General features: G+C 43.2%; 1 protein-coding gene across 3 annotated transcripts; it reads left to right on the top strand.

Moving 5' to 3' along the window:
* Nucleotides 1-197: 197 nt before the first annotated feature.
* Nucleotides 198-12,233, top strand: clcn7 (chloride channel 7). 3 transcript variants are annotated; one of them, XM_068578762.1, is made up of 25 exons: nt 198-454; nt 1,168-1,191; nt 2,359-2,424; nt 2,756-2,821; nt 2,948-3,080; nt 3,290-3,399; nt 3,865-3,945; nt 4,057-4,119; nt 4,346-4,429; nt 4,699-4,792; nt 5,510-5,574; nt 5,681-5,797; nt 5,888-5,942; nt 6,027-6,087; nt 7,607-7,748; nt 8,228-8,321; nt 8,480-8,652; nt 9,484-9,535; nt 9,640-9,767; nt 10,016-10,101; nt 10,782-10,914; nt 11,155-11,214; nt 11,299-11,475; nt 11,741-11,821; nt 11,947-12,233. In XM_068578762.1, the coding sequence occupies exons 1-25, from the start codon at nt 341-343 to the stop codon at nt 12,031-12,033; spliced, it is 2,346 nt and encodes a 781-aa protein (XP_068434863.1). In that variant the 5' UTR covers nt 198-340; the 3' UTR covers nt 12,034-12,233. The 3 variants fall into 3 exon arrangements, with proteins under 3 accessions (XP_068434863.1, XP_068434862.1, XP_068434864.1); XM_068578761.1 differs by having other exon boundaries at nt 1,168-1,242; XM_068578763.1 differs by lacking the exon at nt 1,168-1,191.
* The last annotated feature ends 5,886 nt before the right edge of the window (nt 12,234-18,119 follow it).

Here is an 18,119-nt window from a genome sequence, read left to right as displayed (position 1 = left end):
TTTTGCTAATGCTTAAACTATTTTATATTTTTTACATATATGTAAATATATACATATATATTAACAGGATATAATTTGTTTTTCCTTCGCCACTCACTCTTTTGAGTTTCGCCTGTTAAACCATAAAAACTACAAGTCCCAGCATCCAACGCGCCGGGCGGATCTCTTTTTAGTGTGCGTATGTCCCTACGCGCGACCCTTACGAGGCGTCACGAGTCACTTGAGCGGTCATGGGGGATCTGAGGGAGAATAACAGTTAGTTATTTTAGCCAGCAACGAACTGCCGTTAATGAAATAAAACTAGCTGACGGTTCCGGGCGGAGAGCGACCGGAAGCCATCATGGCGAACATCACGAAGAAGGTGTCGTGGTCCAGCCGGGCCGACGAGTCCGGGGCGACCGCGGAGGGGACGCCGCTGCTCAACGGCTCCGGGCAGCCCAGATACTGCCGACAGGTACCGCTAGCATGTTTCGGTTGAAGCGGCGTCTGTTTCCGGCTGTTTGCAGTTTGAGTTGGATTGTAACCGCATGAAAGCGATTAAATGAACCTCTGATTACGTCACTTGCTTGATGCCCTCAATTATGTGCAGTTACTTTTTTTAAAAACAAAGCAATAACAAGGCTGCAGAGAGTTTTACTTTGCTTCCTTTTCTGTTATAAAGAACATTAAGGACACATTAAACGCCCTAACTAGAGAGGATGAAGGTGAGGATGAGGATGAGGTGACCTGTGTGTCAGTGTGTGTACAGTATGAGGCCCACTGCTCAATTTACTTAAAACTGAACTTAATCTGGGCCTTTTGAAGCCTTTTAATCCTTCACAAAGTTGCTTTTAGTACAACAAAATCCTATTGTCCTACTTTGATAATGTCATAAGATAGTAGACCTGTCTAAATGAAGTCGTCTGTCTCTCTAATATTGAAACACACAGTGGGAAAAAACAACTTCCCTTTTTCCTTAAATACCAGGACACAGTCAGCCCCCTCCTGCTCCATCAGGACGACGTATCCTCCATGCTCTTCTAACGATAATGTACTTTTTGTACATTTAATCACATGTGCGTTGTTAGTTTCGTGGAGCCTGTTGCTCCATCTGTGTGGCGGTGAAACACCAGCGTAGGAATTGCTTCATATAGTGTATATTTCTGTTGATGTGTGTGGTGTCTGCAGCTGTCCGGAGGCAGTATATTTCAGGTAGGCAGACTCAGCACGGTGGATTTGGAGGAGGAGATATCGTCGGAGGAGGTAAAGTCCAAGCCCTAAAAAAAAAAGCCATCGCTCTCTTTCTTCTATGTCTCTCTCTGTCACTCCTTTAGCGTCGCTCCACCGAGTCCGTCAGCAGCATTCCTCCATTATAATGATAAGAATGTCCAACTATCGTCAACTATTGACTTAAAAAAAACATCTAGAGGGGTCATGAGGTCATTTAGAGTTAATTGAATGTGATTCGGCCTCGTGCTCAGACTGAGTTTGTGCCTTTAGGGCCGGATTTGGGCGATGCAGCTTGAGATAAAGTTATTGTACGTATTTAATCTTCTCCCCGCTGAATACGACTTTAAACCCAATATGGTAGATTTGACCCGCTGCTCCACAGCTGACTCATCCATCCAGCGTGCGTGGAAGACGTGTGTTCGGAAAACTGTCTGAAGGTTTCCACTGTGATGCAGCGCAAATGATGAATTGACTTCGGCCTCGTGACCCTGACCGCTCACCCTGCTGCTGTCAATGTGAAGCCAAATGGGTTTAAATAGGTTTCAAACCAGAGTCAAGTTTAATCGAGCTCATTTGTTTTGCTTTTAGAACAGTTTCAGGCAAAAAAATCCCATAAAATGCCCCCCAAAAAGTCAGTTTTATTCATCTCTTGACCCTGAGAAAAAAAGCACACGGCTGATGCTTGAAGCTGTTTTAGCTTGACGTGACATTTCCGTGACGGAAACCATCAGATTAATCTCCGTTTGCAATGCCTGATGGGAATGCAATGTCGTGCATGTTTCGTTTGTCGCCAGTGTTTTACACTCTGTTCATGTGACTGTCACTTCCATCATATCTGCTTCTGATTGTGTGACTGGAGCACGGCTGTGTGACACAGGCCCGCTTCACATTGCATGTAAATGTGAAACGGGGCGCTAGCTTTGAGTTGCCTCGTCTCATCCGCCTCGTTATTAACGCTCGAAAATCTCTTCCTCGGTCTGTTCTAAATGTTTGTGAATCGCTGCCGTTGTATTTCTAAATGTTCTCTTCCTCTGAGGTCGTTAGCGTAGTTCCCGGCTGCTCGCTGCCACTCACATGACTCCACGGGTCAGAGGTTAAAAAAGGTCGGTGTAGATTCACATCTGACCTCTTCTGTGTTTGTCCCTGCAGGACTCTCTGCGGGGGCGGCCTAAAGAGATCCCTCACAACGAGAAGCTGCTGTCGCTTAAATATGAGGTAAGACCATCAAGGAGAATGCAGATTATTAGACGACAAAAACAGTAGAAGGAGTCAGTGACACGGAATAGAAAATACACTTCACGCCATGAAACTGTAACAATGGTGGTCGGCAAGTAATCTGAGTGGAAACTGGCAACCGTTGGTGAAACCAGCTTTGTATTAACATACTTTCAGTTCGCTATGAACTCGCTGACATCGGTCCAAAGACGCAAAGATCAGTTTTGTCTCAATATCCCGAAGAATAGAAGCAAACATCAGCACCTATTTATGTTTATTTTAACTGACTAACTGTGTTTATTTTATTGTGTGTGTGTGTGTGTTATTGCAGAGTCTGGACTATGATAACATTGAGAACCAGCTGTTCCTGGAGGAGGAGAGGAGGATGAGTTACATGGTAAATAGAGTGGGAATAACCTGAATGTATGTTGTAGTATGTTGTACTATTTCTCATCTGCTGTTTGTTTTGTCTCCTGTCTCCTTCCTTCCTTCCTTCCTTCCCTTCTTCCTCTTGTGCCTTCAGGGTTTCCGCTGTCTGGAGATCAGTCGCTGGGTGGTTTGTGGTCTGATCGGCTTCCTGACCGGCCTCATCGCCTGTTTCATAGACATCGTGGTGGAGGAGTTGGCTGGGATGAAATACCGAGTGGTCAAAGAGAGTATCCTGAAGATTTGTACAAGGGGCTGCACCTCACGCCTATTTTGATAGTTAATAACTCTATATTATCAAAACAAATCATCTACCATTCACAAAGTGAAGCGTCCTCTACATTTACAGCTGCTTGAATCGCTCATGTGTCCAGTTGCGTTTGTGTTTTGCGCCGTAAAGTCTTTGGAGTTTTCCCCCTTGACCTCTGACCCCTCACAGACATCGAGAAGTTCACCGAGGTGGGCGGCCTCTCCATCTCCCTCATCCTCTGGGTCGTCCTCAACTCCGTCTTTGTCATGGGCGGGGCCATAATAGTCGCCTGTTTCGAGGTGAGACCTTTTAAAAAATTTAATTTATTCAATATCCTGAATCTTTCTGTGTTTCAGTCGCCTTCTTCTTCTCTGCTTTTGATCTTCTGTGACGGTGGATTTTAAGGAAGTGAATCGCGTTTTGTGTTTGCGTTACAATCCATTCGGCCAGATGGAGAAGTGAAAACTAATCAGCCAGTAGCATGTTTGGGTTTCACTCCGTCGGTGCGTAATCTTGGAGTTTTACGAGGACGAATGTGCTTCTCTGTTCCGGCTCCTTCTGGTAAACCAAAGTTCACCGGCTGGTCGGCCGCAGCCGCTGAGGTTTTTAGGTTTCCTCCGGGCACCAGACAGATAAAAAAAAATGCTTCAGTCGGGCTTTTTGTTCCCACACAAAGTCACAAAGATGTCATTGTGGATATATAAAAACCTCAGATCATAATCTTCAACATAACTCATCCTCTGTCTCTCCTTCGTCTCCTCCAGCCCATCGCAGCAGGGAGCGGCATCCCTCAGATCAAGTGTTACCTGAACGGAGTCAAGATTCCCAGGGTGGTCCGACTCAAGGTACACACACGCACCTACACACACACACACACTGACACACACACACACTGACACACACACGGATGCACTTGAACAGCTGATTTTGATGCGTCTTGTGTTTCTCCGTCACAGACTCTGGTGGTGAAAGTGGCCGGGGTTATCTGTTCGGTGGTTGGCGGTCTGGCTGTCGGAAAGGTGAAGCTTCTCCCTGATGCACCGTCACGACACGATGACGTCACTACTTCATGTTCAGATGTCTCTCGCTCATAACACACACACTGCAGAGACGTCTCTGCTTTCAAAGTTGGAAATTGGGCGATTATATTTAGAATAAATCAAGTTGTATGGATTGAATTTGTGAATGAATGTCAGTAATTCCCTCTCACATCTGTCTCCCTCTTGTTTACCCACAATCCCTCAGGAAGGGCCCATGATTCACTCTGGTGCTGTTGTCGCTGCCGGGGTATCACAGGGCAGGAGCACCTCCTTAAAGAAAGACTTAAAGGTGTGTGTGTGTAGTGAGCTTCTATTGTGTGTGTGTGTGTGTGTGAGGTTACTCAACAGGAGGAAGTTTATTTAATTACAGTCGTATATTTACTTCTAGTTGCAGTTACTTTGTGACAAACACTCCCTGTGTTCTTGTTTTACTGAAGCTGCTGAACACAGTTTTCAGATATTTAGACTTCCTGTTGCCCTGATCTAGAAACATCTCTAGTAATCATGTGTTTGAGTAAAGTCCTGCTGCTAGTAACACGTGATTCATTGTGTTTGTAGATGTTTGAATATTTCCGGAGAGACACCGAAAAACGTGACTTTGTGTCGGCGGGGGCGGCCGCCGGAGTTTCAGCTGCTTTTGGAGCGCCAGTCGGTAAAAACACAACACCGTGTGATGTAAACATGTAAACATCAACATGTGCTGCGCTATTCGGCTGCATTAGTTGTGCAGCTGCTGTGAAGCTGCATGCTTAAACTAAAGACTGAGGCACCATCAGGTCCATCTGCATCCTTTAAAAAGGCTCTCAGCCGTGTTAAAAAATCTTGCATTTAATGAACTAAACTCCTGATTGTGTAGTTATACTTATTAAATAATTCTGGATCGTATTATGTGCAGTCTAGAGACGTCTATAAACATCAAAATGGATTGTTTTTAATGTTTATTGTGGGTGCAGGAGGTCGTTAAATCCTTTTATTTGTGGAGAATCACTAACGCTGAAGGCTCCTTGACTCAAGGAAACGAATAAATTAATAATCAATCATCTAATTTATGTGGCCACAGAAAACCGACACAAGTCGGCTTAAAATTGAAAATACATAACCTGAAAGTAAAATACGTCAACACATTGTAACAACAACACTTTTTTGGGACTCGAACCCCCGGCCTGCTGGTTCGAGGCGCTGTGTTTGTCGCATGCTTCCCACACCTCGCGTCCCAGTCTGTTATGCGTCACCGTCAATGTTAACCAGCGTGAACCAGTTCCCATGCCGGCTTCTTGGCACAGATACTCGCCTCCTGTCAACGTTTTGGCTGAAACTAAATTAATTGTTGTGTTAATAAATGCCTACCGTGTTTTCCGCGGGTCGACAGGCGGCGTCCTGTTCTCTCTGGAGGAGGGAGCGTCTTTCTGGAACCAGATGCTGACCTGGAGGATCGTGAGTCACATCTATACATCTCCTCGTCTACGACCCCCAAGATGGAGAGGAAGAGCGTTTTTTTTTTTTTTTTTTTTTAATTGACTTTCTTCTGTCTCACCTGCAGTTCTTCGCCTCCATGATCTCCACCTTCACCCTCAACTTCTTCCTCAGTATCTACAACAAAAACCCAGGAGACCTTTCCAACCCGGGTCTCATCAACTTCGGGCGCTTTGAGAGTGACGTGAGTGAGAAACGTTGATATTATTCATACACATTGTGTTGTTTTTACAGCTCCGTGTGTGTAAAAGATGTATACGTGTCTCTTTTTCAGAGTGTGGCCTATTACCTGTACGAGATTCCCTTGTTCATCATCATGGGAGCTATAGGTAAAGTGTCTGGAATTATGTTTGATGCTTTGCACCATGAATAGCATTATTATATCTGATTCTGTTTAAACGTCCTCTGTGCAGGTGGTGTGCTGGGAGCTCTGTTCAACAAGCTCAACTACTGGCTGACTATCTTCAGGATCAGGTAAGGTTGAAAAAACAAAACACCAGCTAGTTTTAACAGTAAAGGTCATGTGACAAACAGTATGAAGAAGTGCTTTGTAGGCGCAGCGTGCCAAGAAAAACAACGCATGCTGGAGTTAAGACTTTGCTCTTGTAAAGGACAGAGTGGGGTGAGAGAGGAGGAAGTCTTCACACGGCCATCGAGGAGAGTTTCTCAGAATGTCGGCATCCTGGGATTGAGGCGTTTTTGAAATGGTTTCAGATAAAAGAACAGGTCTAATCGCTGGAAGACGGAGCGATGTGGGAGGAGACTCCTGCTCAGTAACCTGTGCTTCCTGCTTGCAGACGAGTCGGAAGTTCATCATGTTAAAACTACAGTTCATTTTATGACGACAGAGTAACTAACAGCCGACAGAAATACACATTTTCTGCACCAGGCGTCACATTTTCTGTTTTACAAGTTTAGTTTCAGCAAATATGAGCTCGTTCCTGATGACGTGTGTTTCTCTAGGTGTGACATTAAATGATAATCGTGGCTTTGGTGAAGGCCAAATACTGAAGCGACGTTCACTATAATATCTAAAGCTGGTCGACGGAGATACGCATTGAGTCATCCTGTCACGTCACGGTGACAAGAGTTTCCTTAAACGAGTGTGTGTGTGTGTGTGTGTGTGTGTGTGTGTGTGTGTGTGTGTGTGTGTGTGTGTGTGTGTGTGTGTGTGTGTGTGTGTGTGTGTGTGTGTCACAATAATACAATAATCATATCGAACCGCAGACAATAATAAAATATGAATAAATCAACCGCAACTGAGGAGAGGCAGAAAAAGAAGCGTATATTGTAATAAAATCAAAACTGAACAAATGACAGTAAAGATTTTTTTTTATTGATATGCTGTGGACGTGTGTAATGTTAATAATTCAGAAATATTAATCAAATCAGCGCTTGTCAGATATATGAACTATTAAGTTAATGAAGAAACATTTTTGTCCATAAAATGAGAGAAAATATTTAATTACAAAAAGGCTGAAAGGTTTATTGTGTTTAAACAGGCGATGATAACTGCGTTGTAATGAATATTAAGAGTTCAATTATTAATGAAAAGGTGATTAAAATAAGCCTCAGAGTGCACAATTATAATAAACATAAGACATCCTGCACTTGGTTTGCTTTAAATATGTATATTTATAGTTTATGGCGATATCTCCACAAGAGACAAAACCTAAAGGGTCAAAGATTTGGATTCACTGGGTTTGTGTGATGAGGAGCATCTCACCCCTCCGAATAGTCTGAATATTATTGTGTAGTTGAAGCCAAAATTTGCCGATAGCTAAATGATTCATGTGCAAAGACTGTGTGCGACACACACATGAATGTTTGTGTAACTTTGTTGTTTTGCGCGGGAAAGTCCACAGCGAGGACGACGATTAAACTCCTTATGTGACGGATGTGAACATCTCCAGCTGAAGTGTCCGCCTGTTTGTGTGTAAATGTGTGTAAATAAGTGTGTGTGTGTGTGTGTGTGTGTGTGTGTGTGTTCCAGGTATGTCCATCGGCCTGGTTTACAAGTGATGGAGGCCATGCTGGTTGCTGCAGTGACCGCGACCGTTTCCTTCACCATGATCTACTTCTCTAATGACTGTCAGCCTCTGGGCCCCGAGCACACTGAGGAGTACCCACTGCAGGTACACACACACACACACACACACACACACACACACACACACACACACACACACACACACACGCACAGGGAAGTCGTAGTTGCCACAACCGTTAAAAAGGACATTTTGACGCGCATGACTCGGCGAGCTCAGACGCACACGAGTGCAGATTCGGATGAGACGAACACTTCTCATAGCGAATCTTCGAGCTTCCTGTTTTGTGCCACACGGAACTGTTTCGGTTCAAATGAGCTTCACCACCATGATGACGTGAGAACAATGCTGCATACCTTTCATGCTCACCAGAGGACGAACGCTACGGATGTTTCTTCACCGTGAAGTTCATATTTGTGACTTTATAGTGAAACGTCTCAACAATTATCGGATGTTTTTGGCATAAAATCCGGTGCCGACATCGACGTGTAAAGACAAAAAGAGGCGCTCTGTGCGTCTCCTCTTCTCTCTCAAGCTGAGTCTCTTTCTGTTTCTGTCTCTCTCAGTTGTTCTGTGCAGATGGAGAGTATAACTCCATGGCAACGGCCTTCTTCAACACACCTGAGAGAAGCGTTCGGAGTCTCTTCCACAACCAGCCAGGTAACGCTGACGGCGGCGGGACAACATGTGCAGCCGACATCTATGTCTTCCTTTTTTAATGTTGCACAAGTGGAAGGAAACGAGCTCATAACAAAAAACAGTGTAAACTCTCTCTCTCTTTCTCTCTCTCTCGCTCTCGCTCGCTCTCTCTCTCTCAGGAACCTACAACCCTCAGACTCTGGGTTTGTTCACCGTGACGTATTTCTTCCTGGCGTGTTGGACCTACGGCCTGGCGGTGTCAGCTGGCGTCTTCATCCCGTCTCTGCTGATCGGAGCAGCCTGGGGTCGGCTGTTTGGGATCCTGCTGGCCTCCACCACCGCCAGCGGCTCGGTAAGCGTGTGCGTGCTTACTTGCATGCTTGCATACTTTCGTACTTGCATGCTCGTGTACTTGTGTGCTTCTTTACTTGCGTGCTAGCCTACTTGCGGCCGTACTTGTGGCCGTACTTGGGTACTTGCGTGCGTGTGTACTTGTGTGCTCGCGTACTTGCGAGCTTGCATACTTGCGTGCCTGCATACTTGCGTCCTTGTGTACTTGCAAGCTCGCATACTTGCATGCGTGTCTTCACTCTGTAGGATGAGGACAGATCAGATTATATTCTGGTTGAATTAATTTAATTTCCTCAGTCAGATCGTGTTTAAAACGCTTTTGTCTGTCTCGTGTCGGCGTGTTTATCAAACTCAAGACCTCGTTCCTCTTCACTCTCAATGCAGTCTTGGTGTTTTGTGTGTTGGTGTTTTGTGTGTTGGTGTTTTGTGTGTTGGTGTTTTGTTCGACCTCATTGTGACTGCCATTGCTTCCGTCTATAAAACATAAATTGTCTGCTGATTGCCTTTAAGTGCAGATGATTATACCAGCTCATCAAAATGAGGGAAGCGATGACTCATTGATGTCAAAATCCTCTCTCCATGCAACACAACACGATGAAGTCTGACAGAAGAACTTGATGAACTCGCTTCACTGCTCGTATTGAACCGTGGGTCAGAACCCGTGCGAAGGCATAACGCACACGATTAGAGCAGGAACGCAACACAAAGTGACAAAACTGTCCTGATAACATCTCAATAATCATAACACAGAAGTGAGAGAACAAACTGTTCTGTGTCCCCTTTTTATCTAAACTAATATGCCAGCCTTTTCTGTGTGTGTGTGTGTCTTTAGATCTGGGCGGACCCCGGTAAATACGCTCTGATTGGAGCTGCGGCTCAGTTAGGTGAGTACAGGAAATAAGAACGTGAACATGTCTCTAGGACTCAAGCTGTTGGCGTCTATGAGAGAGGAAGTTTAGTTGCAGTGACGCCTCGCTGGTGTTCACAGGCGGCATCGTGAGGATGACGCTCAGCCTGACGGTCATCATCATGGAGGCCACGGGAAACGTCACATACGGCCTTCCCATCATGCTCGTCCTCATGACGGCCAAGATCGTAGGGGACTATTTCGTGGAGGTGAGTGAAAGAGGAACCAGATTTGAAAACATATAAAGTGTGTGTGAGTGAAACGGCTCCAGAGAGATCTTGAAAAACAAAACTAAAGTCGTAAATCTTTCGAAAAACATTTCTTTCTTATTGTGTAAAGTCTAATCAGCAATTTCCTTCTCAACACTAGGTTTGATTGACATTTAATAACAAAGTCTGAACTATGTTGTGTGCTGTACATTGTTGGGACACAGTGTGATGTTGTCTTGCGGCTGCAGGGTCTGTACGATATCCACATCAAGCTGCAGAGCGTCCCCTTCCTGCACTGGGACGCGCCCGCCACCTCCCACTGGTTGACCGCCAGGTGAGCTCCTCTGAGTCGACTGTACGATTTGTTTACTTTCAGTTCAATCTGACTTTTTGTCCGTTGGCTTGTTCTCGTTGTTGCGTCACTTTTCTCTTGTTGCTGAGTCACTGCAGGGCTCCCAGTGATACCATCTCCGTTTATAAACCAGTAGGGCGCCTCACATCCTCCGGTTCTGACCCACAAAGCAGAACAACAACATTTGGTGGTAATCGGAGGATCTGAGAGGAGAGGAAAACAGAAACTTAAAACCCGTCTACTCATTCTGGTGTTTATGTTGGTCGGCCGGATGTAAATTATTTTAGGTTGTAACGATTTCTGTTTGTTTATTTCTGTTTTATAATGTGCTTTTTATAATATAGCTTGATATCAATTCTGATTTTATACAGTGTCTCATATCTTTCTATGCTCTGGTTTTAATACTTAAAAAAAAAATTTAAATTTATTTTCACTCTAATTTTACTTAGGGTTAGGGTTAACATTATTTATTTTATTTATTTATTTTTTCATTTTTAATTCTATTAATTATTTTATTTATTTACTTGTCTCTTCATCTTGTTTTCGTGACGTAACTCATGTGTGCAGCTCGTTGAATTGATTTGTTAGAGATTAATTCATATAAGTAATTAAATACTATTAATAAAACATGGACCCCTCCTGCGCTCCCTCCTCTCTCCCAGGGAGGTGATGAGTTCTCCGGTCACCTGCTTGAACCGGATCGAGAAGGTGGGAACCATCGTGGACGTCCTGAGCAACACGTCCACCAATCACAACGGCTTCCCGGTCGTCATACAGGGCGCCGGCGGCGACGAGGTGAAAAAACAATCAACATTTTGGCGGCGAACGTGTTCGTTGACCGCAGCGTGACGTTCGACAAAAGAAACTCTCGGATATCAAATGTGGAAATGTCTTCTTTTTTTTTTTTAGAATCCCAGAGATCTTTTTGAAGAATATACTGCAGCTAAATATAGACCAGAATGCAATGCGGCCACAAGGACCGAGTACAGAACGTGAAAAGTCAAATTTGACTCTTTGCTCTTCTCTCCCGTTCAGCCGGCGAAGCTCTGCGGCCTCATCCTGCGCTCGCAGCTCATCGTTCTGCTCAAGCACAAGGTGACTAACAGGTCTAACAATGTCTTCACTGTGACCATTTACAATTACAAAAAGTAACCCCGGGTCCTCGCTTGGTCCCGCCAGGTGTTTGTGGAGCTGGCCCGGTCCCGGCTGACCCTCAGGAAGCTCCAGCTGAAGGACTTCAGGGACGCCTACCCGCGCTTCCCCCCGATCCAGAGCATCCACGTGTCCCAGGACGAGAGGGAGTGCATGATGGACCTCAACGAGTTCATGAACGCAACGCCTTACACAGTGCCACAGGTAACACACACACACACACACACACACACACACAGATTTGACCATACGGTGGAGTCGATAGAAGCAACAATGTTGCAAACGTGCGTTGACTCGTGTCGAGGTCTGTCGCCGTTCTCTAGTTTATTTGAGGACCGTTATTGAGACCTTTGCCGATCCTCGTGTCACCTTTTGTGTTTGCATCCCTCTTTTGTTAAAAGTATATATTTTTAGAGGTTTTGTGACGGCGTACCAATGGAGGAACTCACAGGAAGCGGTTTGTTTGCAGGACACGTCTCTGCCTCGCGTGTTCAAGCTGTTCAGAGCGCTGGGACTCAGACACCTGGTGGTGGCCGACGACGAGAACCGGGTAAGAGAGGGCCATCACGGACCGTCTTCTTGTCTTTTTATTGATGATGATGATGATGATGATGATGATGATGATGATGATGATGATCTCCCATTGATCTTCTTGCTTTGTGGTTCTCTCTCCAGGTGGTCGGACTCGTGACCAGGAAAGACTTGGCCAGATATCACCTGGGGAAACACGGACTGGAGGAGCTTCAGCTGGCCCAGACATAGTACACACACACACACACGCACACCACACACACACACACACACAGTCATAAACTCTGCTGTCTAAGCTGTGTAGCTCTACGCAGGACGCCATCATAAAGGCCCGAGAGGTCTTTATTAACCTTTTGAAGCCCAAACGGTCACCAACACCAGGAAAACCTCACACACTGGAACTGAAAACAGATTAAAAACATTCACCACTTCTTTTTTTTTTTATGTTGTGTTCACGCCAACCGAGAAGCAAATTATGAACCCGAAATAAAAGAGATTTTGATTTTATTTAAACTGCAGAAAATAATGAAATAATAAAGAGCTAGCAACTTTTTTTAAAATGCTTGTTTTCCTCTTGCTAACTCTTCATCGTCGTCACACAACACGACGGAGGAGCTCAAGCGCCAGCCGGCTTTTTTTTTGGGTGAAAGATTCTCTTTGTGTTTTGGCGTCGACACAACAACGTTTTACTTTGAAAAGATTCTGACTTCTGTTGTAGTCGTCACAGTTTGGTCACGGGGCTTTTGTTCCCTTCTTTGGTCCTTTTTGGTTCAAAGAGATATTTGCCTTTTTATTGTAGGATTTTTATTCGTGCTTCTACGTATATTCACGGACCTCACGTCGGGTGTTTTTATGTGTGCGGTCGAGTTAAATCGGACTGACGGGATCTTTTCAAAATAAAACTGCCTCTTTTTTTTTTCACAGTTGGATGTAATCACTGAACTTCACATCCACGTCAGCAGAGTTACATTTTCAAACTGTTCATTGTCTATTTAAACCAAACCAGGCATTTAAAGTGGTTTTCTTTGAGTGTTGATGGTTTGTGTAATAACTGACCATTCAAGTCTCCTGACGTTTTAAAGAAAAGAAAATGTTTTCTCCATTATTGTGTCGTTTTGCACAGAGCGAATGCGGTTATTTATTGACTATTTTAAGAGAGTGGTTTGATGTTTTCACAAATCCAATAATTCAAGATTCTGTAAGTTTGAAGAGAGAAAACACACAAAGGCTCTTTAGTCTTCGGGTGCTTTTTAGTCAGATGATTAGTCTTCGGGTGATTCAGCGTTACTGAGCTGGTGTATATTTGTACTACTGTCGGTAAAAACCAGGTTTGATACTCGCAGGTACCAACTTCCTCTTTAACGTTTCCAGATGTTTGCACTGACTACTGAAAAGAGATTCCCTCATGAATGTAAAGCGTTTAATCCATTAATCCCTGACTTCTTCTTGTCAGATTACCACCCGAATCATAGATCATAATTGAATTCTGTCAATTTGTGTTTTTTTTGTCTTCAATTGTGTGTTTTTTTTTTGTTTCTTTGTGCAATTCATCGGTTTTACTCTGATTTTGTCTCCGCTGTGTACAGTTCTCCATGTTAAAACATGGACTATGCTCTATTTTATAACCACTGGATAAGCCTTTTTGTTTAATTAATAAAAATTTGAATCCTATCTATTGTTAAATGATGTGTTTTTGATTTGTTGATTTGACATTTAAACGAGTGTTTCGCTCTCCACGGTTTGGGTTTGAAGGTTTGACGATCACGCGGTGTATCGGTTAACGCTCATATTCACGCAGGGCGTCACTCAAAGTGAACAAAAACATATTTAAAAGTCATGTGGAAGAACTCACCGCGGTCGGCTGAGTGAGAATCGAACCTTCAACCTCAGTGTCTCCAGATTAAACGCGTTCAGCACCATCGGATGTTTCTCAGTGTCACTTCTCTCCGTCGCCACTAGGTGGCAGAAAAGGGCCAGAAAAACAAACACATAATTGTACTTGATGGGAGTTACTTCAGTACCAAAAACCAGCTTTTCACGTTTAAATACAACATATTTAAATTAATTGCAGCTCAGTCACTTCATGATGGACTCACTCTGTTTTAAATCCTCTATTACAAACCAATTAAGCTCATTTATTTTATTTTTGTGCTGTTAAAGTTAAACATAACGAAGAAATCACACGTTTGTGTTTCTTCTAAAGACTTCCAGAGTTGAAAATGACAATAAAAGTGTTTTCTTTTTAAATTCTGCTGCATGAAAAGTGCATTTCTTGTGAAGTATCTCTAGTTTTAATGGCTTTATTGTGTCCGAGACGTCAAAGTGTGACGCGTAAACACAAAAGAGCCGAAGTCTGGAGTCCACGCCGGCGTCCTGTATCAGACCCAGAGGTTTCTTCCCGTGTGTGTGTGTGTGTGTGTGTGTGTGTGTGTGTAGTTACAGAGTGTTCATAGTTTACCATTGCATAAAATTATGTCCCGTTATCGTTGTAACCATCTTCCATAATCTCCTGAAACCAACATCCCTCGTTCCTTCATCCCCTGACAGACTTCTTGATTACCTCCACGCGGCGCTCATTCAATCGCTCCTCCACAAACACCTTTTGTATTTATCCGCCCGGCGTTGCTCGGCGACTACCTTTTACCACACTGAACTATTACTCATTCCCTCAGAGAATTAGCGCCTCCCAATATGCTGCCGGGGGAGGAAAAAAACCCTTTAGAGGTTTGTTATGCACGCAGTGTGTAGCTTACATACTGTATCTCTGTATGTGTGTGTGTGTGTGTGAGAGGAAGCAATTACCGGGGCTCATGTACCCGCCGCCTAATGGAATAACTCGGCCAATCATCGCAGATTACACTTGCAAATCCGTGTGATATCAAGACCCTGAATTCAATTTGAGGTGTGGTGCCGACGGGAGGCCTTTTCTTTAAAATGACCTCGTGATTTTATGAAGAGCAAGAGAGACGACGAGCAGAACGTGTTTTTAAATTAAAAAACAGCCTTTTTTGGTAGCACTTTAAAATAAAGTATAGTAAATAATATAGTAAAGCATAAATAAACACTAAATTCATCTTTTTTGAAGCATTATTCCAACATGAACACTCATCAATAACTCATTAGTTTGAGGTCACAGAACATATTTTTAATTCACTTTACAAATAATTTTATTAAGCATCTATAAGTCCTTTATACTTTATAAAAACGATGGCTTCCCCATTTGTAAATAAAGTATGAGAACCCAAAGCTTATTAATCGAGAATGAAACATTTATAACTGTTTATGAATTGCATACTAATAAGTGTTCATCTTCACAAATGATGAATTCTGTGGTTATTCATGCTTTGTTAATGTTAAACAGTGTACTTATTATAAAGTGCTTCTCTTTTTTTGTGTGTGATTTAAACAAACAAGACATAATGTGTTCATTTGTGAGCTGGAGGTGGTTTTGTTGAGTCGGTCTTCCTGGTAAGACAGAGATTAAAAGTGTTTTCCGAAAATGTGAATCTCTTGCTTTTATGTTTTCCTGCATATATTTAGATTTAATTGTGTTAAACATTGTTATTAGTTCTTTGTTCACGCTGTTGCCATAACATCCAGCGCTACCTTGCTACTCATTTCCACCATAATTTACATTTTCTATTTTTATCTATCTAAACTTATCTTATTGCCTTTCTGCTCTGGTGTCATTATTACTTTCTGTACACTTAATATGTATTGTTTATATACACATATACTTTATCTTTTGTTTTTGTATTCTTCTTTTTGACAAGAATTTCCTTTTGTATTTTTTCTTTTGTCATTTACATTTATATTCACTTTCTCTTTTTCTTGAGCTTTCCCAAAGAGTTTTCCAAGAAAAATGCGTAAAAAGTTGTTGCATCACGAATACAAATAAACATCTGGAACCTGAATAAATATGTATCTTTAGACATCAAAAAAGACTTTTTTTAAAACTCCTTAAAAACACGTATAAAGTTTGTGATTTCCAGAAAACGGATCAGAGTGATAGCTCCTATAAGACGCTCTTTACGACGGCGTCCTCGTTCAAGCGTTTATTTTATTGATGCCTCTCGTTCCACCGGGTACCGTCGCTGTGCCGCTGATTCATATTCCTGTAAAGCAATGTGAATGTAATGGGTTTGAAGCCCCGCTCGCCTCCGGGACAGACGGGGAAAGACCCTCTGCTGGCGGGGTGAGCGGCAGGCCGCCGGCCTTAAATCACTTTGTTTTACGGCCGTTAAACCGTTTTTAAAATGATGGATTTGTACAGCGAGGAGCCAGAATTGTGCCGTTCTGAAGGATCTTTGGTCGATTGTGTGTACCGAGACGTCTTTTATCACCTCGGCACGATGTGGTTTCACTCATAAAAACCAGATGACGTGCACTTCTGACACATCAACTATTGCAAAACACTTCTAGTGGTACAATTGTCCCAAAAATAATCTTTTCACATTAGATTCAGTTTATTATTGTTACACTCGAGGAAATAAAAATGCTAAATCGAACCAAACAGGGTTCTTCTTCTTCTTCTTCTTCTTCTTCTTCTTCTTCTTCTTCTTCTTCTTCTTCTTCTTCTTCTTTTCTCCTCCTCCTGCTTCTTGTTCTGCTTCTTCTTCTTCTTCTTCTTCTTCTTCTTCTTCTTCTACTACTGTCTTCTACTCTTCTTCTGTCTCCTACTCTTCTTGTGCTTCTTCTTTTTCTTCTTCTTCTTCTTCTACTTCTTCTTGTTGTTCTTCTGCTTCTTCTTGTTCTTGTTCTTGTTCTTCTTTTTCTTGTTCTTCTTCTTCTCTTCACAGATTCCAGGTAGAACAGATTGTGACTTGTTCCGAGTTGTGTGCGTTTTCTTTTTTGCTCTTTTCTTTGAAGGGTTCCTCAGGAGCAAATGGTTCTTGTGAGAACCTCCTCAGGAAAAACCCTTCATAGAAGCTCATTTCTTAGAGTATGTTCATACCTTGGACGCAATAAAAGAGTCTATTATTAAGACGGTTACAGACTGGATTCATTTTTCAAGCACTAATGAAACTAAATATTGTATTTTTCATTCCCTCTTAAAAAATAATCAATAAAATAAACCACAAAGAGGCTTGATGCCATAATTCTGCACCAGTAATCAATATCCTTCCTCCATATGGTTTTAATTCTCTAGAAACCTAAAGAAGCGACCGAACAACATGAATGTAAAACATTCACGTGATCAGCGGTGAACTGATCATATCCATCATCTAATAAAAGTATTGACCCAAATATATCGGCCCGCCTCTGTTTCCTGCTGCAAGGAGACGACCTGAGACACTTGTCATCTCTCCTTCTTCCTCCTGTTTATTTATGTATTTATCGCTCACTTCCTCCTCCATAATTTTCATTTTCTCACCGACGTCGTTCGTCAAACTGCTTCCACAGTTTCAACATTAATTGTAACGTGACAAAACAAATCTGGGTCAGCGCACATTGAAAATGTGGAATTTGTCTGAAAAATATTGATTACTAAACTCACAGCTGCACGTTTCTGTGGATGTGAATGTATAAGAGAGAGAGAGACTCACTCATACCGGCCTTCATGACAGCTGCACAATCTCTGAATGACAGACTAACAAGATGTGTGTGTGTGTGAGTGTGTGTGTGTGTCTGAAGTGGGAGAAGCATTTCCTTTTGTATTCAGAACTCTAACCCGAGGAAGGGAACACGGGAAAAAAAGAAGACGAAATGATGAAGCAGAAAGAGATGAAGTGTAAAAAAGAGATGAGAGTGGGAGTCATGATTGGAGCATACTGCTGACAGGGTGTGGTCACTGAAAGAGAGAGGGAGGTAAAAAGAGAGAGAGAGAGAAGATAAAGAGAGACACAGAGATGAGTGATGGCATGACACGGTGATGAATGCAGGGAGGGAGGGGACACCGTCAGGATTTGTATAAGTGATGAAAAATGAAGAGGAATGTAAAAGCGTGAGAGAGTTGATGTGTATGGAGGGAGGGGGGTGCATGAGAAGGAATGAGGAGGCGAGGGAAGAGTGGATGAGGGAAGGAAAGAGAGAAGGAGGGAGTGGAAGAGAGGGGAGGGGGTAAAGGATGAGCTCATTGCAGTCTCTGGGAGGAGGAGGAGGAGGAGGAAGAGGGGCGATGGGGAGGGGTTCGTTGCTCGACTGCGAATCGATAGACAGCGTCTGAGCAGCACACACACACACACACACACACACACACACACACACACACACACGTGCTGCTGCAGACGGCTCCGCCGGCTAAACCGGCGTCGGCTCCCAGCATCCTCTCTGCTGCGTCCGACAACAACAACAAAAGCTGTTAGATTCCTCTCTTT

Source organism: Clinocottus analis, unplaced genomic scaffold (assembly GCF_023055335.1).
Source record: "Clinocottus analis isolate CAN_PGR_092001 unplaced genomic scaffold, fCliAna1.0.p SCAF_16, whole genome shotgun sequence".
Lineage (NCBI taxonomy): Eukaryota > Metazoa > Chordata > Actinopteri > Perciformes > Cottidae > Clinocottus > Clinocottus analis.
This window is presented reverse-complemented; position numbering and strand designations above follow the sequence as displayed.

Bases quoted from the DNA above. Each gene is read 5' to 3' on its own strand.
- clcn7 (XM_068578761.1), top strand. From the start codon at position 341: ATGGCGAACATCACGAAGAAGGTGTCGTGGTCCAGCCGGGCCGACGAG. The intron at 5,575-5,680 runs GTGAGTCACATC...TCTCACCTGCAG, and splicing joins AGATGCTGACCTGGAGGATC to TTCTTCGCCTCCATGATCTC. The intron at 8,322-8,479 runs GTAACGCTGACG...TCTCTCTCTCAG, and splicing joins TCTCTTCCACAACCAGCCAG to GAACCTACAACCCTCAGACT.